This window comes from Hyla sarda, chromosome 2 (genome assembly GCF_029499605.1).
Source record: "Hyla sarda isolate aHylSar1 chromosome 2, aHylSar1.hap1, whole genome shotgun sequence".
Classification (NCBI taxonomy): domain Eukaryota; kingdom Metazoa; phylum Chordata; class Amphibia; order Anura; family Hylidae; genus Hyla; species Hyla sarda.
Genome location: NC_079190.1, coordinates 441,969,447 through 441,982,618, shown reverse-complemented (window position 1 = coordinate 441,982,618; position 13,172 = coordinate 441,969,447). Strand labels below are relative to the sequence as shown.

At 49.1% G+C, this 13,172-nt stretch overlaps 1 protein-coding gene across 1 annotated transcript; it reads left to right on the top strand.

The window, feature by feature from the left end:
- Nucleotides 1-1,452, top strand: LOC130357006 (Ig-like V-type domain-containing protein FAM187A). The gene has a single exon (XM_056559283.1). The coding sequence runs from the start codon at nucleotides 96-98 to the stop codon at nucleotides 1,341-1,343; it is 1,248 nt and encodes a 415-aa protein (XP_056415258.1). The 5' UTR covers nucleotides 1-95; the 3' UTR covers nucleotides 1,344-1,452.
- The last annotated feature ends 11,720 nt before the right edge of the window (nucleotides 1,453-13,172 follow it).

The following is a 13,172-nucleotide window of genomic DNA, read 5'->3' as shown; positions in this document are numbered from 1 at the left end:
TGGTGTCTCTCAGGTTATACCGATAGCAGTCAACAAATGATCCCACTTGATGCTTTATCTTGCATACGATTAGACTGCTACTCTTCTACCTGAAGATGATGCTTCGATATTGTCCTCTTCTCGCTTTTGTAGCTGCCATTTTCTTGCTTTATTTCATTCCTGCAAGCAGCTCAACCACTATTGCGAAAGATGACGACATACTCAGCTCTACAAAATGCCCGGCATACCTCCTGTTTGAAACGGCTGCTTATCTGTCTGACGTGACAATTGAACTTCCTTGCCAATGCAAGCCTGAGGAAACAAAGTACGTGGTATGGTACTACCAGAAGAAGAGCGGAGACAAGCCCATGGTCCTCACAGACTTCAAAGGTACGGTGCAACTCGATGTAGAAAATGTTCGGGACGCTTATGATACCTCTTTAAAGTTCACTATCCGGATGTTCAACCTTATTGTACATAAGGCACAAATAGAAAATTCCGGAAATTATCTATGCGGCACACAGGATGGACACTTCTTTTATGGATACAATGTTGATATTCAGGACTCCAAGGATGCCCTTGTATCTTTTGTAGAGAAAGATGGCAAGCCACAGCCACATCTGAAAAACAAATACTTTGTGGCCTTCACCACTTTTTCGGATTGGACAGTGTGTGACCGATGTGATGTCAGAGGGGAACAAAGGAGCATTGGCCTGTGCTATGTCAATAGTTCCTACCTCAACCCCAGATTTCATGCAAACAAAAATGATGTGTCTTCATGTGGCTCAGAAGCCGTTCCACTCAAATTCAAGAAATTGCTCTCCAAGCGAAGACCAGAGATCCTGATCCGGAGCTGCATGACTAAATGTCATGTGCGGAAGAAGGGAGTTATGGGCATGTTGAGCACTCTGATGCACACTATAGGAAAGCTTAAAGATTACATCCCATGGATCTCTAAGGTACCAATGGAGATTCATACTCAAACAATGGGCAGCAGAATGAGTATTTCTTGTCCAGGAGTAAGGCCGGAACATGCGGTGGCCTGGGACAAAGATAATGAGCGACTTTATCTCACAGAGAATCTAATTGGTGCTAAAAAGTCTATGAGAGTCTTCATTGATCATGGAGGCCATCTGAACTTTCGCTCCATCCAGTACAGTGACGCAGGAACCTACTATTGCTGGCTGCAGGGGAAACTGACGGCCGGCTTTAAGTTGTCTGTGCAAAGAGATCCTCTGAAAAAACGTAAGTTCAGCGATCCAGATGCTATATTTGTCATGAAGAACATTTTGATAAGTATTCCAGTACTCATCATTATCTTCCTCGTCGTTCATTGTTCAAAGTTCTTTTGCTGTTGTACCTGAGCCTCCTTCTGTGTGCCGAACATTGCAGTTCAATACATGATGACGGAGTATGAGATCCATACAGAAAGGAAGAAGATGTCTTCTATATATCTAGTGTTGCTTTGCATGTTAATATTAATAAAACAAATAAAATGCTTCCGTGTTTTTTTTTATTTTTAATATAAGTAACAAAGGTCATGGTCTGTTTAACCTCACCAGGACCAAGGGCGTACCTGTATGCCCTCTGTGTTTCTCTTCACCACCGGTAATCTGGCGGTGAACGGAACACCTGCCATCGAATCAGGGCTGCCTGCCGTTACCTGCACATGAATCAGGGTTCCTGCTGGGGGTGACAATGATGGCACCCACTCCGCTCCTCTTCCAGAGGGCGAGAGCGGGTGCTGGGAGGTGATACCAGCAATGGGGCACCCCCAATCCCTGGTGTCAGTGGCGGTATTGCGGGCCTCAGAACCGGCGACGACGATCAACGGCAAGGAAATGACAGCAGCAGTAGGAGGTGAGGCCTTGCCTTCTGCTGTTGCTTAGCAACAACTCCCAGCATGCACAGCCAAAGGGCACGCTGAGAGTTTTAGTTTTGCAACAGCTGGAGGCACATAGGTTGCGAAACATTGGGTTAGGATTTGTTACCTAACTCAGTGTTTTGCAACCAGTGTGCCTCCAGCTGTTGCAAAACTACAACTCCCAGCATGCACTGACAGACCATGTATGCTGGGCATTGTAGTTTTGCAACAGCTGGAGGTACACTGGTGCAGAAACACTGCGGTAATCTGTTACCTTACATATTGTTTCCCAACCAGTGTGCCTCCAGCTGTTGCTTAACTACAACTCCGAGCATCCACGGTCTGTCACAGCATGCTGAGAGTTATAGTATTGCAACAGCTGGAGGCCCCCCCCCAATGTGACACGGGCGGGGGTTTTCAGTGAGTTTTCCACTGCAAGTTTGAGCTGCGGCAAATTTTCCGCCACAGCTCTATTTCCCAGCTGGAAACTTGCTGTGAACCCAGTTAGACCTGTTTCCAAAATGGAGCCTCCAGCTGTTGCAAAACAACAACTCCCATTATTGCCGGACAGCCATTGGGGGGCAATTTTGGGGGCCATTTCTCCTTTTACCCCTTATGAAAAGGTAAAGTTGAGGTCTACACCAGCATGTTAGTGTAAAAAAAAAAAATGTTTTTTTACACTAACATGCTGGTGTTGCCCCATACGTTTCATTTTCACAAGAGGCAAAGTTAAAAAAGCCCCTCAAAATTTGTAATGCAATGGAAATACCCCATATGTAGGTGTTAAAGTGCTCTGCGGGCGCACAACAGGGCTCAGGAGTGAGAGCACACCATGTCCATTTGAGGCCTAAACTGGTGATTTGCTCAGTGGTGTCTGCTGGTTACTAATGTTGGGCACGAATATTCGCATTTCAAATTTTTATAGCGAATATGGCAAATTCACGAATTTGTGAATATTGCGAATATATTCACTATATATTAAAAATTACGAATATTCACTTTTTTCCGCTTATTCGCATATGTGAATATTCGCATATTCCTTCTTTTCACTTGTGGGCCAATTAGAATGATGCAAATACACTTGTCAGCGGTTATCAACAACATCCCTAGCAACCAATAGTAGAGTTGCCCACCCCCTCACTGTTTTCTTCCGCAAATACACGAATATGCAAATATAACAAATACGCGAAATTCTCGAATATAGGACGAATATTCGTCTATATATTAGTGAAATATCGCGAATCCGAATATGGCCAATACCGCTCAACACTATAAAAGAATAAGGGGGAAGAAGTTTTGTCTGCCATTTACGAAATGCCATACCTTCAGCATGTGATTTTGGGAAAATGCCTTTTAGCCTAAAAATGCCACAAAAGGGTAAAAACGTGCCAAAAGAGAAAGCAGAAAACACAATGGCCTGATTTACTAAGAGTGGAGTGGAGTTTTTTTTGTGGGTTTTAATTCCCTACAAATTTTTTTCCCTACATTTTTCACTTTTCCCTACATTTTCCTTTTTTTACACATGCTCTGATCTGTTGGGTTTTCCTCAGCTCAAATCCACCACATTTTCTGTGGAAACCTCAGTAAGTATGTTGTGTTTTTGTGAAAATGTTGGGATCACGCCCCTTTTGGTGACCACGCCCCATTTCCCCCATGGCCACGCCCATTTTTAAAGGGGTTTTCTTAGTAAAATGGAGAGCTAGTAGGGTTTTTTCAATCCTGGCACAAATTCTGGTGCAGACAGAATTTCTGGCGCAATGCGCCAGAGTCTGGCACACAACCCGTCAACACATGTCGGGTTTGTAATAGTAAATGAGGGACAATGTGTGGCATTTCATGTCTCCCTATTGACTCCCAGCTTGACTAGGGGATATTATAGCTGCTATGACCCCCACCAGATCATCTATCATTTAACACCTTTAACTTAATTTTAGCTTATTCCCTCCCATAAATGACATAAGACATGTGTTGGTTAAACAAAGGCCACAGCAGCCCATTTATTAAATAACATAAATAATCAATTACAACATTGTAAACCGATGTATGAACGTCATACATAACAATATAACCTGTCCTAACATTAGGATGTCTATTAGCGCAGGAGAAGAACCTGAGGGGCACCGTTACCAGACCACAGGTGATGGGATCTTCACTTGCTCCTAGCCGTAGCTCACCTGCACAGGAGCACCATTTTGTGAAGCCCACCAACCTGAATTCCACCTTCTGGCTGGGAACCGCTCCCAGCCCACCTCCACACCATCCAACATACCATGCCCATCCACTGGTGCCTCCCCAGATTCCTCTCCTGACCCCTCCACTGTGACAAAATTAAGGGCGGGCGGGACACTTCTTCAGCCACGCAGATTGTGGCCCCCGTACAAATGCCCTCTCCTATATACCCTCCTTAACTCCTCCCTACTCCCTCACTAAAAGCCCGCGCTTCCCTAGCTCCCTCTTCTAAACTCCTCACATTTAACCCCTACCTTCCCGCATAATACCCCTGTCATGGGGCCCCTCCGTTCCCATTCTGTCCCCTCCAGGGCTTTCTTGACTAGGGGATATTATAGCTGCTATGACCCCCACCAGATCATCTATCATTTAACACCTTTAACTTAATTTTAGCTTATTCCCTCCCATAAATGACATAAGACATGTGTTGGTTAAACAAAGGCCACAGCAGCCCATTTATTAAATAACATAAATAATCAATTACAACATTGTAAACCGATGTATGAACGTCATACATAACAATATAACCTGTCCTAACATTAGGATGTCTATTAGCGCAGGAGAAGAACCTGAGGGGCACCGTTACCAGACCACAGGTGATGGGATCTTCACTTGCTCCTAGCCGTAGCTCACCTGCACAGGAGCACCATTTTGTGAAGCCCACCAACCTGAATTCCACCTTCTGGCTGGGAACCGCTCCCAGCCCACCTCCACACCATCCAACATACCATGCCCATCCACTGGTGCCTCCCCAGATTCCTCTCCTGACCCCGCCACAACGGGGACAAGTGACCCCTTACTTGTCCCCGTTCCTCCACAGCCTCAATGCCCTCTCCACCGTCTCCTTCAACTCAAGAAGCCACAAATCCATACCCATCCCATTAAGATGAATACCATCCGAGGCCACAAAATCAGCACCCCCTTCCTCCAAATCCTGGTGTCGCGCCACCAAACCACCATTCCTGGCCACGAACTTACTCACCGCCTTATTCACCTTAATCCTCGCCTTGTTGATCGCTACCACCGACCGAGCCTGCCTCCATTTCTGCCTGGCAACCATCTCGGACCACACCAGGACCAAATCCGGGAAAGAGGACCACAAACGCAACAGGTCCAGTTTAATGTCCCTGATCAAATCACGAGACCTGCGCACACCCAAATCATTCCCACCTAAATGGACCACTAAGATATCTGGGGACCGGTCCAGCTGAACAAAGAACTGGACCCTGGACAACAGTTCTGACCACCTCATGCCCCCTTTTCCCAACCAGCGAACCTGGGCCACCGAACCGTCCAATCCCAACTGTCTGCCCGCCGGCCGAACCCCTGCCCTTACTGCCCCTCGCGTCACATACGAATGGCCGACAATCCAGACAAGCCCAGCCGCTCCACCTGAAACGACAAAAGAAAAGAATACAGTACAACCCACAGGCGCAAACACACGCACATCACAACAAATGAGGACGAACGTACAGCCTATACCTCTCAGATTCCCACCTCCCAATCTGCTTGACCATTTCCGGTCCCAGGCCCCACCGAGACGCCTCGGTCGCCGCACCTATCCGGAAGGAATGAGAACTGTAGTCCTCTGCCACGAATCCCGCCGCGCGCAAACACTTACGGAAAACCCCCACAAACTGAAAACGAGACAGAAAACCCCCGTCAGCATGGACCAGCAACGGACCCACAATCCCCACCCGCAAAGCCAAAAACGCGGAGTAACAAGCCACCGGGCACATCTCCGAACTCCCCAGGCGCGCCAAACGCACCACCGCCCCCTGACCCAGCTGATCCGTCTTTGACCGCCGAACGCGGCACTGCAAAACCCCCTCCACCAAAACCACATCCGAAAAAAGAAGCCCCCCGGCCCGACAACGACTAGGAGACACCAACTCCGATATACGAAAAGCCCCAAAAAACGCCAACGCAAAAGCCAAACGGAACAAACATAGCTCATATACCGAAAAACACACCCCAGCCAATAAAGAACCCAAGCCCAACAACAACGAAAATGTCACCGGTTTGCGCAAATCCCTAGAACTAGCCCCCTGCCGCACCAAAAAAGACTTCGTCCCATCCGGCACTCCCCGGACCTTGAACCAAAAGGCCAGAGCCGCCATCCGGCGACCCAGACCCGACGGGGACACCCGCTCACAAAAAGCCCTGCCTACATAAAATAAAAGAGCCGCCTCCCATTCCGAAGGGGCGCCCGTAATGGAAAGCTGCCGAAGCAATAACTCCCAATCTGCCCACCACCGACTATAAGACTCCCACGTTGACCTGGTCACAGACCGTCCCACAAGGCCCATCGCCACAGCTAAACCAGCCTCCACAGCCACTCCGGACAAGGGATCCCCTGCTCCTCGGCCTCTGGCGCCAACTCCCGAAATCGATCCCACTGCAAACGAGAGAGAGCATCAGCGACTGAGTTAACCACCCCCGGCACATGCAAAGCGACAACATGCGAATTAAGCTCCAAACCCCGCAGCACCAGGTGACGCAGCAGCGTAACAACCGGCTGAGAATTCGCCGTCTGATTATTGATAGCCGCCGGCAAAAAACCCTCCCCATAGGCATGATCCTGCAGGCGAAATTGAGACGACCCAGTAGTGACTGGACCTCCCGCAATTGCAATTTCTTAACCCTGCATGCCCTATCGACCTCCTCTTTCAGCTCACTCAGCTTCTCATCCGGCAACCGACACTCCATCGCCACGGTATCAATAATGATCCCCAGAAACTTAACCGCCGTAGACGGGCCCTCCGTCTTGTCTGGCGCCAACGGGACGTCAAACCATGTTGCGACCCGCTCCATCTCCTGCAACAGCACCGCACAGACCCGAGACCCAGCCGGGCCCAAAAAAAGAAAGTCATCCAAGTAGTGCAACACCGAGTCCAACTGGGACTCCCGCCGCACCACCCACTCTAAAAACGAACTAAACTTTTCAAAAAATGCACACGAGATAGAACAACCCATGGGCAAACCCGCCGACCCGGAAAAGGGGATCCGAAAACCCTCCGCAAAACCCAAGCGCAACAGCTCTGCCGCCTCCCTATTTGGGTAAAGCGCGAGGAAAGGCAACATCCTTTCCACCCGCACCGGCGTCACCCCTCTTCTGGTCAGCCTCTCCCGGCTTACCCTTCCCCCGCCGGAAACAGCATGACAAACCGTGTCCCCCACCCCCGCAACCGGAACATTCGTGCTTGAACCGGCAATCCGCCCCGAACTTGCAGCTCCCTTCGTTGAACTGCCAACAAACCCCACGCCCGGCCCCCCCTGACCGCCCTGACCCCAAACCCGAACCCCCGACACCGTCCCGAAAGGACTGCGGCCCGGTCCCGCTACGAGGAGCCGCCATCAGCCGCATCCACAAACCAATATCCTTATGCTCCCAACGCAGATCCGGACGCACCGCCATGCGTTGCCGGAACTGCTCGTCGTACCGAAGCCACGCCGAGCCCCCATAAATCCGATACGCCTCCCCCACCGCATCCATGTAGCAGAAGAGACCGGAGCAGGACTCCGGCGCCCTCTCACCCACCACGCTAGCCAAAATGGCGAAGGCCTGAAGCCAATTGGAGAACGTCCGCGGTATCAGCCGATACAGCCGACGCTCCTCCTCCTCCACCTTTTCCAACCGCTTAGACTCGTCCGGCCGGACCCTGTCCAAGTTGAACTTATCCAGCGGCAGGAGCGAAAAAATGTCGACATACTCCCGCTTCCAAATTTTTTCCCGGACCTCCGCCTTGAGATGAGCGCCCAATGGGCCCTCAAAACAAACATAAATCTCCCCCCTAGCCGCATCCGCAAGTCGAACCCCTCCCCCAGAGCCCGACGCCGCCACTACCGGGGCCCCCACCGACGAGCCCGACCCAGTCTCCCCAACCGGACCCGACACCCCAGCACCCCCCCCAGCCTGCTGCACCCCCCCAGCCCCCCAAACAGGTACCGGAGACACCTGGGAACCCCCCGCCCCCAGACCACTCCCCCGCAGTAAAGCATGCAAGCCATTAAAAAACAATTGTAAATCGCCCACCCCCCCCAAAACCCCCCAGACTGGAGACAGTGGTAGACTCACCCGACCTCACCGGCTCGGAACCAGCGGCCGTAACTCCAGAAGAAGGGCGACTCCGGACATCACGGGTGACAGACACATCTTCCAAGGAAAGGACCGGGGGGACCCCGTCCGACGACTCCGCAGCAGCAGAATTCGCCCCACCAGCGGCTTGGACGGACAGTGGTGGCGACCGAACCCCGCTGACGCCAACACCCGCTACAACCCCGGAGGGGAGCAAGGGACAAGACAGCGGGTCCAGGTTCTCTGTAGATTCTCCAGCCAGCAGCAGCAGATCATCCTCACTGACCTCACTGAGAGCAGCCTCGATCTCGTCTCCTCCCAGAAGCACCGCCCCCCTGCTGGCAGCAGCAGCAGGGGACACCGCAGAACCAGCCCTCCTGCTCCCCCTGGAAGAGGAAGCAGAGGGCGCAACATGAATAACGGCCCGGGTAGCAACCAGGCCTGCAGGAGACTGCCCCCCCGACTGAGGGGCAGAGGAAACAGCAGCTCCGGATCTCCGCCGGGCCCGCCCTCCAGAGCGGGCCGCACCACACGCCGGTCCCTCACCGAAGCCCTGGGGCGCTCCGACAGCACGCCCCGCACCGCTCCTCACAACAGGCCGACCGAGGGGTGCCTGACCGGACCGCCCCCCGCCCGATGCTCCGGACCCACGGCAGGAAGCGGCCGGAGAATGACTCACCCGTCGGCGCCTGGGAATAGGGGAAGCTGCAGGTGACAGGCGCTCCGGCGGGCGAGAGCGCCGGCCGCTAGAACGGGGCCCGGACTCCCCCGCCGAAAGCACCGGAGAGGCGGTGAGGGATGGGAGCGCGTCCTCCAGCCACTGGGAGCCGCACCGGAGGACCTCATCCCGCACGCGCCGCAGAATCGCCTCCATGTCTGCCATGGCACAGGTAGGGACACTTCTTCAGCCACGCAGATTGTGGCCCCCGTACAAATGCCCTCTCCTATATACCCTCCTTAACTCCTCCCTACTCCCCTCACTAAAAGCCCGCGCTTCCCTAGCTCCCTCCCCTAAACTCCTCACATTTAACCCCTACCTTCCCGCATAATACCCCTGTCATGGGGCCCCTCCGTTCCCATTCTGTCCCCTCCAGGGCTTTCTAACATCTTGCGACAGCATTTTTAGCCCAAAAAAGTCCATACTGTTAGTATGAACATACAGTTACATACCACAAAAGGCTTGAACAAAGAACAGAAACTAATAAATGCTAAGAAAATAATACTAAACATTTATGAGACATCCCTATTTATTGAGTATTTAACATTCGGAACATTGCCAAAAACAATGATGTCCTCAAAATTCTTTTTATGGAAAAATTCAAAAAGGTTTTCATCATCATCAATTCTTGATCGAAAAAAAAAAATCCCAACAAGTGACAGGTTGCAGGTTGAATGATTGCAGAATATGCATGAAAATTATCTTTACACTATTATAAAGCAAATATTGACCAAAAATTTACATCCCAAATACTCTATTGGGCTTTAAAAATGTCATACATTAGGAAAACATCTAGACTATGCCCCCTTTTTTTTTTTTTTTTTTAAAGATGAGAATAGTGTAAAAAAATGTATTTGGTGTAAAAGCTTCCGAGTGTTAAGCAGGGTTCCCGCTGCAGAATTTCTGTACTGAATTCGGCAATAAATTCTGCAGAAATTAATTGCCCATTCACTTCAATGGAATTCCTGCAGCCCAAATTATGTAGCTGTGTGAAAGGGAATGACAGAATTCCATTGAAGTACATTGGCAATTAATTTCTGCAGAATTTTTATGCAGACTTCCGTGCAGAAATTCTCCTTTGTAGACTGCCATTGGGGGAGCCTTAAAAGTGTATTCCCCTGGAAAACCTTTTCTTTTTTAAATTTTTTTTTTTTAAATCAACTGGTGCCAGAAAGTTAAACAGATTTGTAAATTACTTTTATTAAAAAAAAATCTTAATCCTTCCAGTACTTATCAGCTTCTGTATGCTCCACAGGAAGTCCTTTTCTTTTTGAATTTCCTTTCTGTTTGACCACAATGCTCTCTGCTGTCACCTCTGTCCATGTCAGGAACTGTCCAGAGCAAGAGAGATTTGCTATGGGGATTTGCTCCTGCTCTGGACAGTTCCTGACATGGACAGAGGTGTCAGCAGAGAGCACTGTGGTTAGGCAGAAAGGAAATTCAAAAAGAAAAGAACTTCCTGTGGAGCATACAGCAGATGATAAGTACTGGAAGGAGTAAGATTTTTTAATAAAAGTAATTTACAAATCTGTTTAACTTTCTGGCACCAGTTGATTTAACCCTTTAAGGACGCAGCCCTTTTTCACCTTAAGGATTGAGCCCTTTTTCGCAATTCTGACCACCGTCACTTTACGCATTAATAACTCTAAAACACTTTTACTGAATATTCAGATTCTGAGAATGTTTTTTCGTGACATATTCTACTTTATTTTGGTGGTAAATTTTGGTCATTACTTGCATCCATTTTTGGTGAAAAATCCCAAAATTTCATGAAAATTTTGAAAATGTTGCATTTTTATAACTTTGAAGCTCTCTGCTTGTAAGGAAAATGGATATTCCAAATAAATTAAATTTTTATTCACAAATACAATATGTCCACTTTATATGTAAAAAAAGAAAAAGAAAATGGCAGCAGCACACTTGGTCAACAAAATGGAGGCTCTTAGCGCACTGTTTGATCAAAACGTGTCCCCCATCCACCACGTGGAGTGGGCATCATATAGGATGGGACCCTAACATTCACTCACCTCAGGCTGGGCGACATGCTGGATCCACTAACAACCTAAAACCACCTCCTGTGAAATAGGGGAGGGGATGCACGGCCTGAGGTGAGTGAATGTTAGGGTCCCATCCTATATGAGGCCACCTCCACGTGGTGGATGAGGGACACGTTTTGATCAAAAAATGCGCTAAGAGCCTCCATTTTGTTGACCAAGTGTGCTGCTGCCATTTTCTTTTTTTTTTACATGTCTTGTACTTGCCACAGTAGCGTGCACTCATGTTTTGGGCTAGGTGCTGACTACATTTTTGTTTCATTTTGTTTTTGATGTCCACTTTATATTGGCATCATAAAATGGACATATTTTTACTTTTTGAAAAAATTAGAGGGCTTCAAAGTAGAGCAGCAATTTTCCAAAATTTCATGAAACTTGCAAAATCTGAAGGGACAGATGTTACAGAACTACAACTCCCAGCATGCCTGGGCAGTCTAAGAATGCTGAGAGTTGTAGTTTGGCAACATCTGGAGGGCTACCGTTTGGGCACCACTGTAACAGTGGTCTCCAAACTGTAACCCTCCAGATTTTGCAAAACTACAACTCCCAGCATGCCCAGACAGCCTTTGGCCGTATGGGCATGCTGGGACTTTCAGTTTGGCACCCACTAGGAAGGGCAGCAGTAAATATCGCTTACTGCCCCCTTCCTTTACCCCCCCCACCGTCGGTCAGGGCTGGATCATCATTGGTGCTCATGGAACACCTGCTCCGGGCCCCGTGCCCGCAGAGGGCCCCGTCACATTCGGGACATCCCTGCGGGCTGCTTAGTAGCGGATCGGGGCCCCCGATAGCCCGGCAGTGGCCACTTTATGATTTTAGCAGGCATCCCGGTTCGGTCCCCAACCAGCTAGCGGCGGGGACCGGAATTCCCACGGGCGTATGCATATGCCCCATGTCCTTAAGGACTCGGGATGAAGGGCATATGCATACGCCCGGCGTCCTGAAGAGGTTAAGACAGACTGGATGCCGGGCTGATAGATTTTACCAACACTGATATATTTTATATATTTTAGCAGACTATTAAGAAACAAAAAAGCTTTAGGACATTGATGTACAGTGGTCCCTCAACATACGATGGTAATCCATTCCAAATGGACCATCGTTTGTTGAAAACATCGTATGTTGAGGAATCCGTGCAATGTTAAGTATAGGACAGTAGTCTACAACCTGCGGACCTCCAGATGTTGCACAACTACAACAGTGACGTGATGACGACGATGAAGAGCACCGACGATGCAGGGGATCCCGATGAGGACGCGCCGGAGCCCGAGGACAGGTAAGTGATCGTCAGCAGACCACACGGGGCACCGTAAACGGCTATCTGGCGGCAGCTGAAGCAGTCTGTGCTGCCGGATAGCCATTTATGCGATGGCCCCGACATACAAAAGCATCGTATGTTGATGCTGCCTCTGAGAGGCCATCTTATGTTGAAATGATCGTATGTCGGGGCCATCGTAGGTCGGGGGGGTCACTATATTTGGCTTGCAGAAGTTTGCTTAGATCAGTGTCCCCCAACCTTTGACTCTCCAGGTGTTGGAAAACTACAACTACCTTCATTCACTGACAGCTTGGAATAGCAGTTGCACTTTGTAGATTAGTGTTTCCCATCCTGTGGTTTTCTGGCTGCTCCCAGACTAAAACTCTTACTATTCCAGACACAGCACCACACCTGACCATAGGCTGTGTCTGGTATTGCAATTTTGCTCCATAAGCCTGCCATGACGCACAGTTGTTTCTATTCTTTTCTTTTTAAACTGCCCCTGCAGTGGTTAAGCCCCAAAGTGTATTCTAAAGGAATGAGAAATAAAAAGAAAGGACTTGTACTTCTCCTTCCCACTGGATCCACTGCTGGCCTTGGCTCAATAGCTGCAGTGCAGTATAAAAAAACAAAATAGAAACTGTCGTGTGTGAAGGCCGCCTTATGGTGGATTGTGCTCAACCAGACACATATAGGGGGAGATTTATCAAAACCTGTGCAAAGGAAAAGATGGCCAGATTTTCTGCAGAGGCCTTGTTAAAAATGAAAGAAGCGATCTGATTGGTTGCTATGAACAACTGGGCAACTTTTCCTCTGCACAGGTTTTGATGAATCTCCCCAATACTGTGATGCTTTTTTTGGCAGAAAGCAGCCACAATTTTTTTTAACCCTGGACAACTTTTCTAACAAAAAGGTATTGAGTAAAGCAGATCAACTCCTTAGGAGACATGCAATAGAACTTAGAATCTTAAGGAAGTGACATCATCATGACA

Bases quoted from the DNA above. Each gene is read 5' to 3' on its own strand.
- LOC130357006 (XM_056559283.1), top strand. From the start codon at position 96: ATGATGCTTCGATATTGTCCTCTTCTCGCTTTTGTAGCTGCCATTTTC.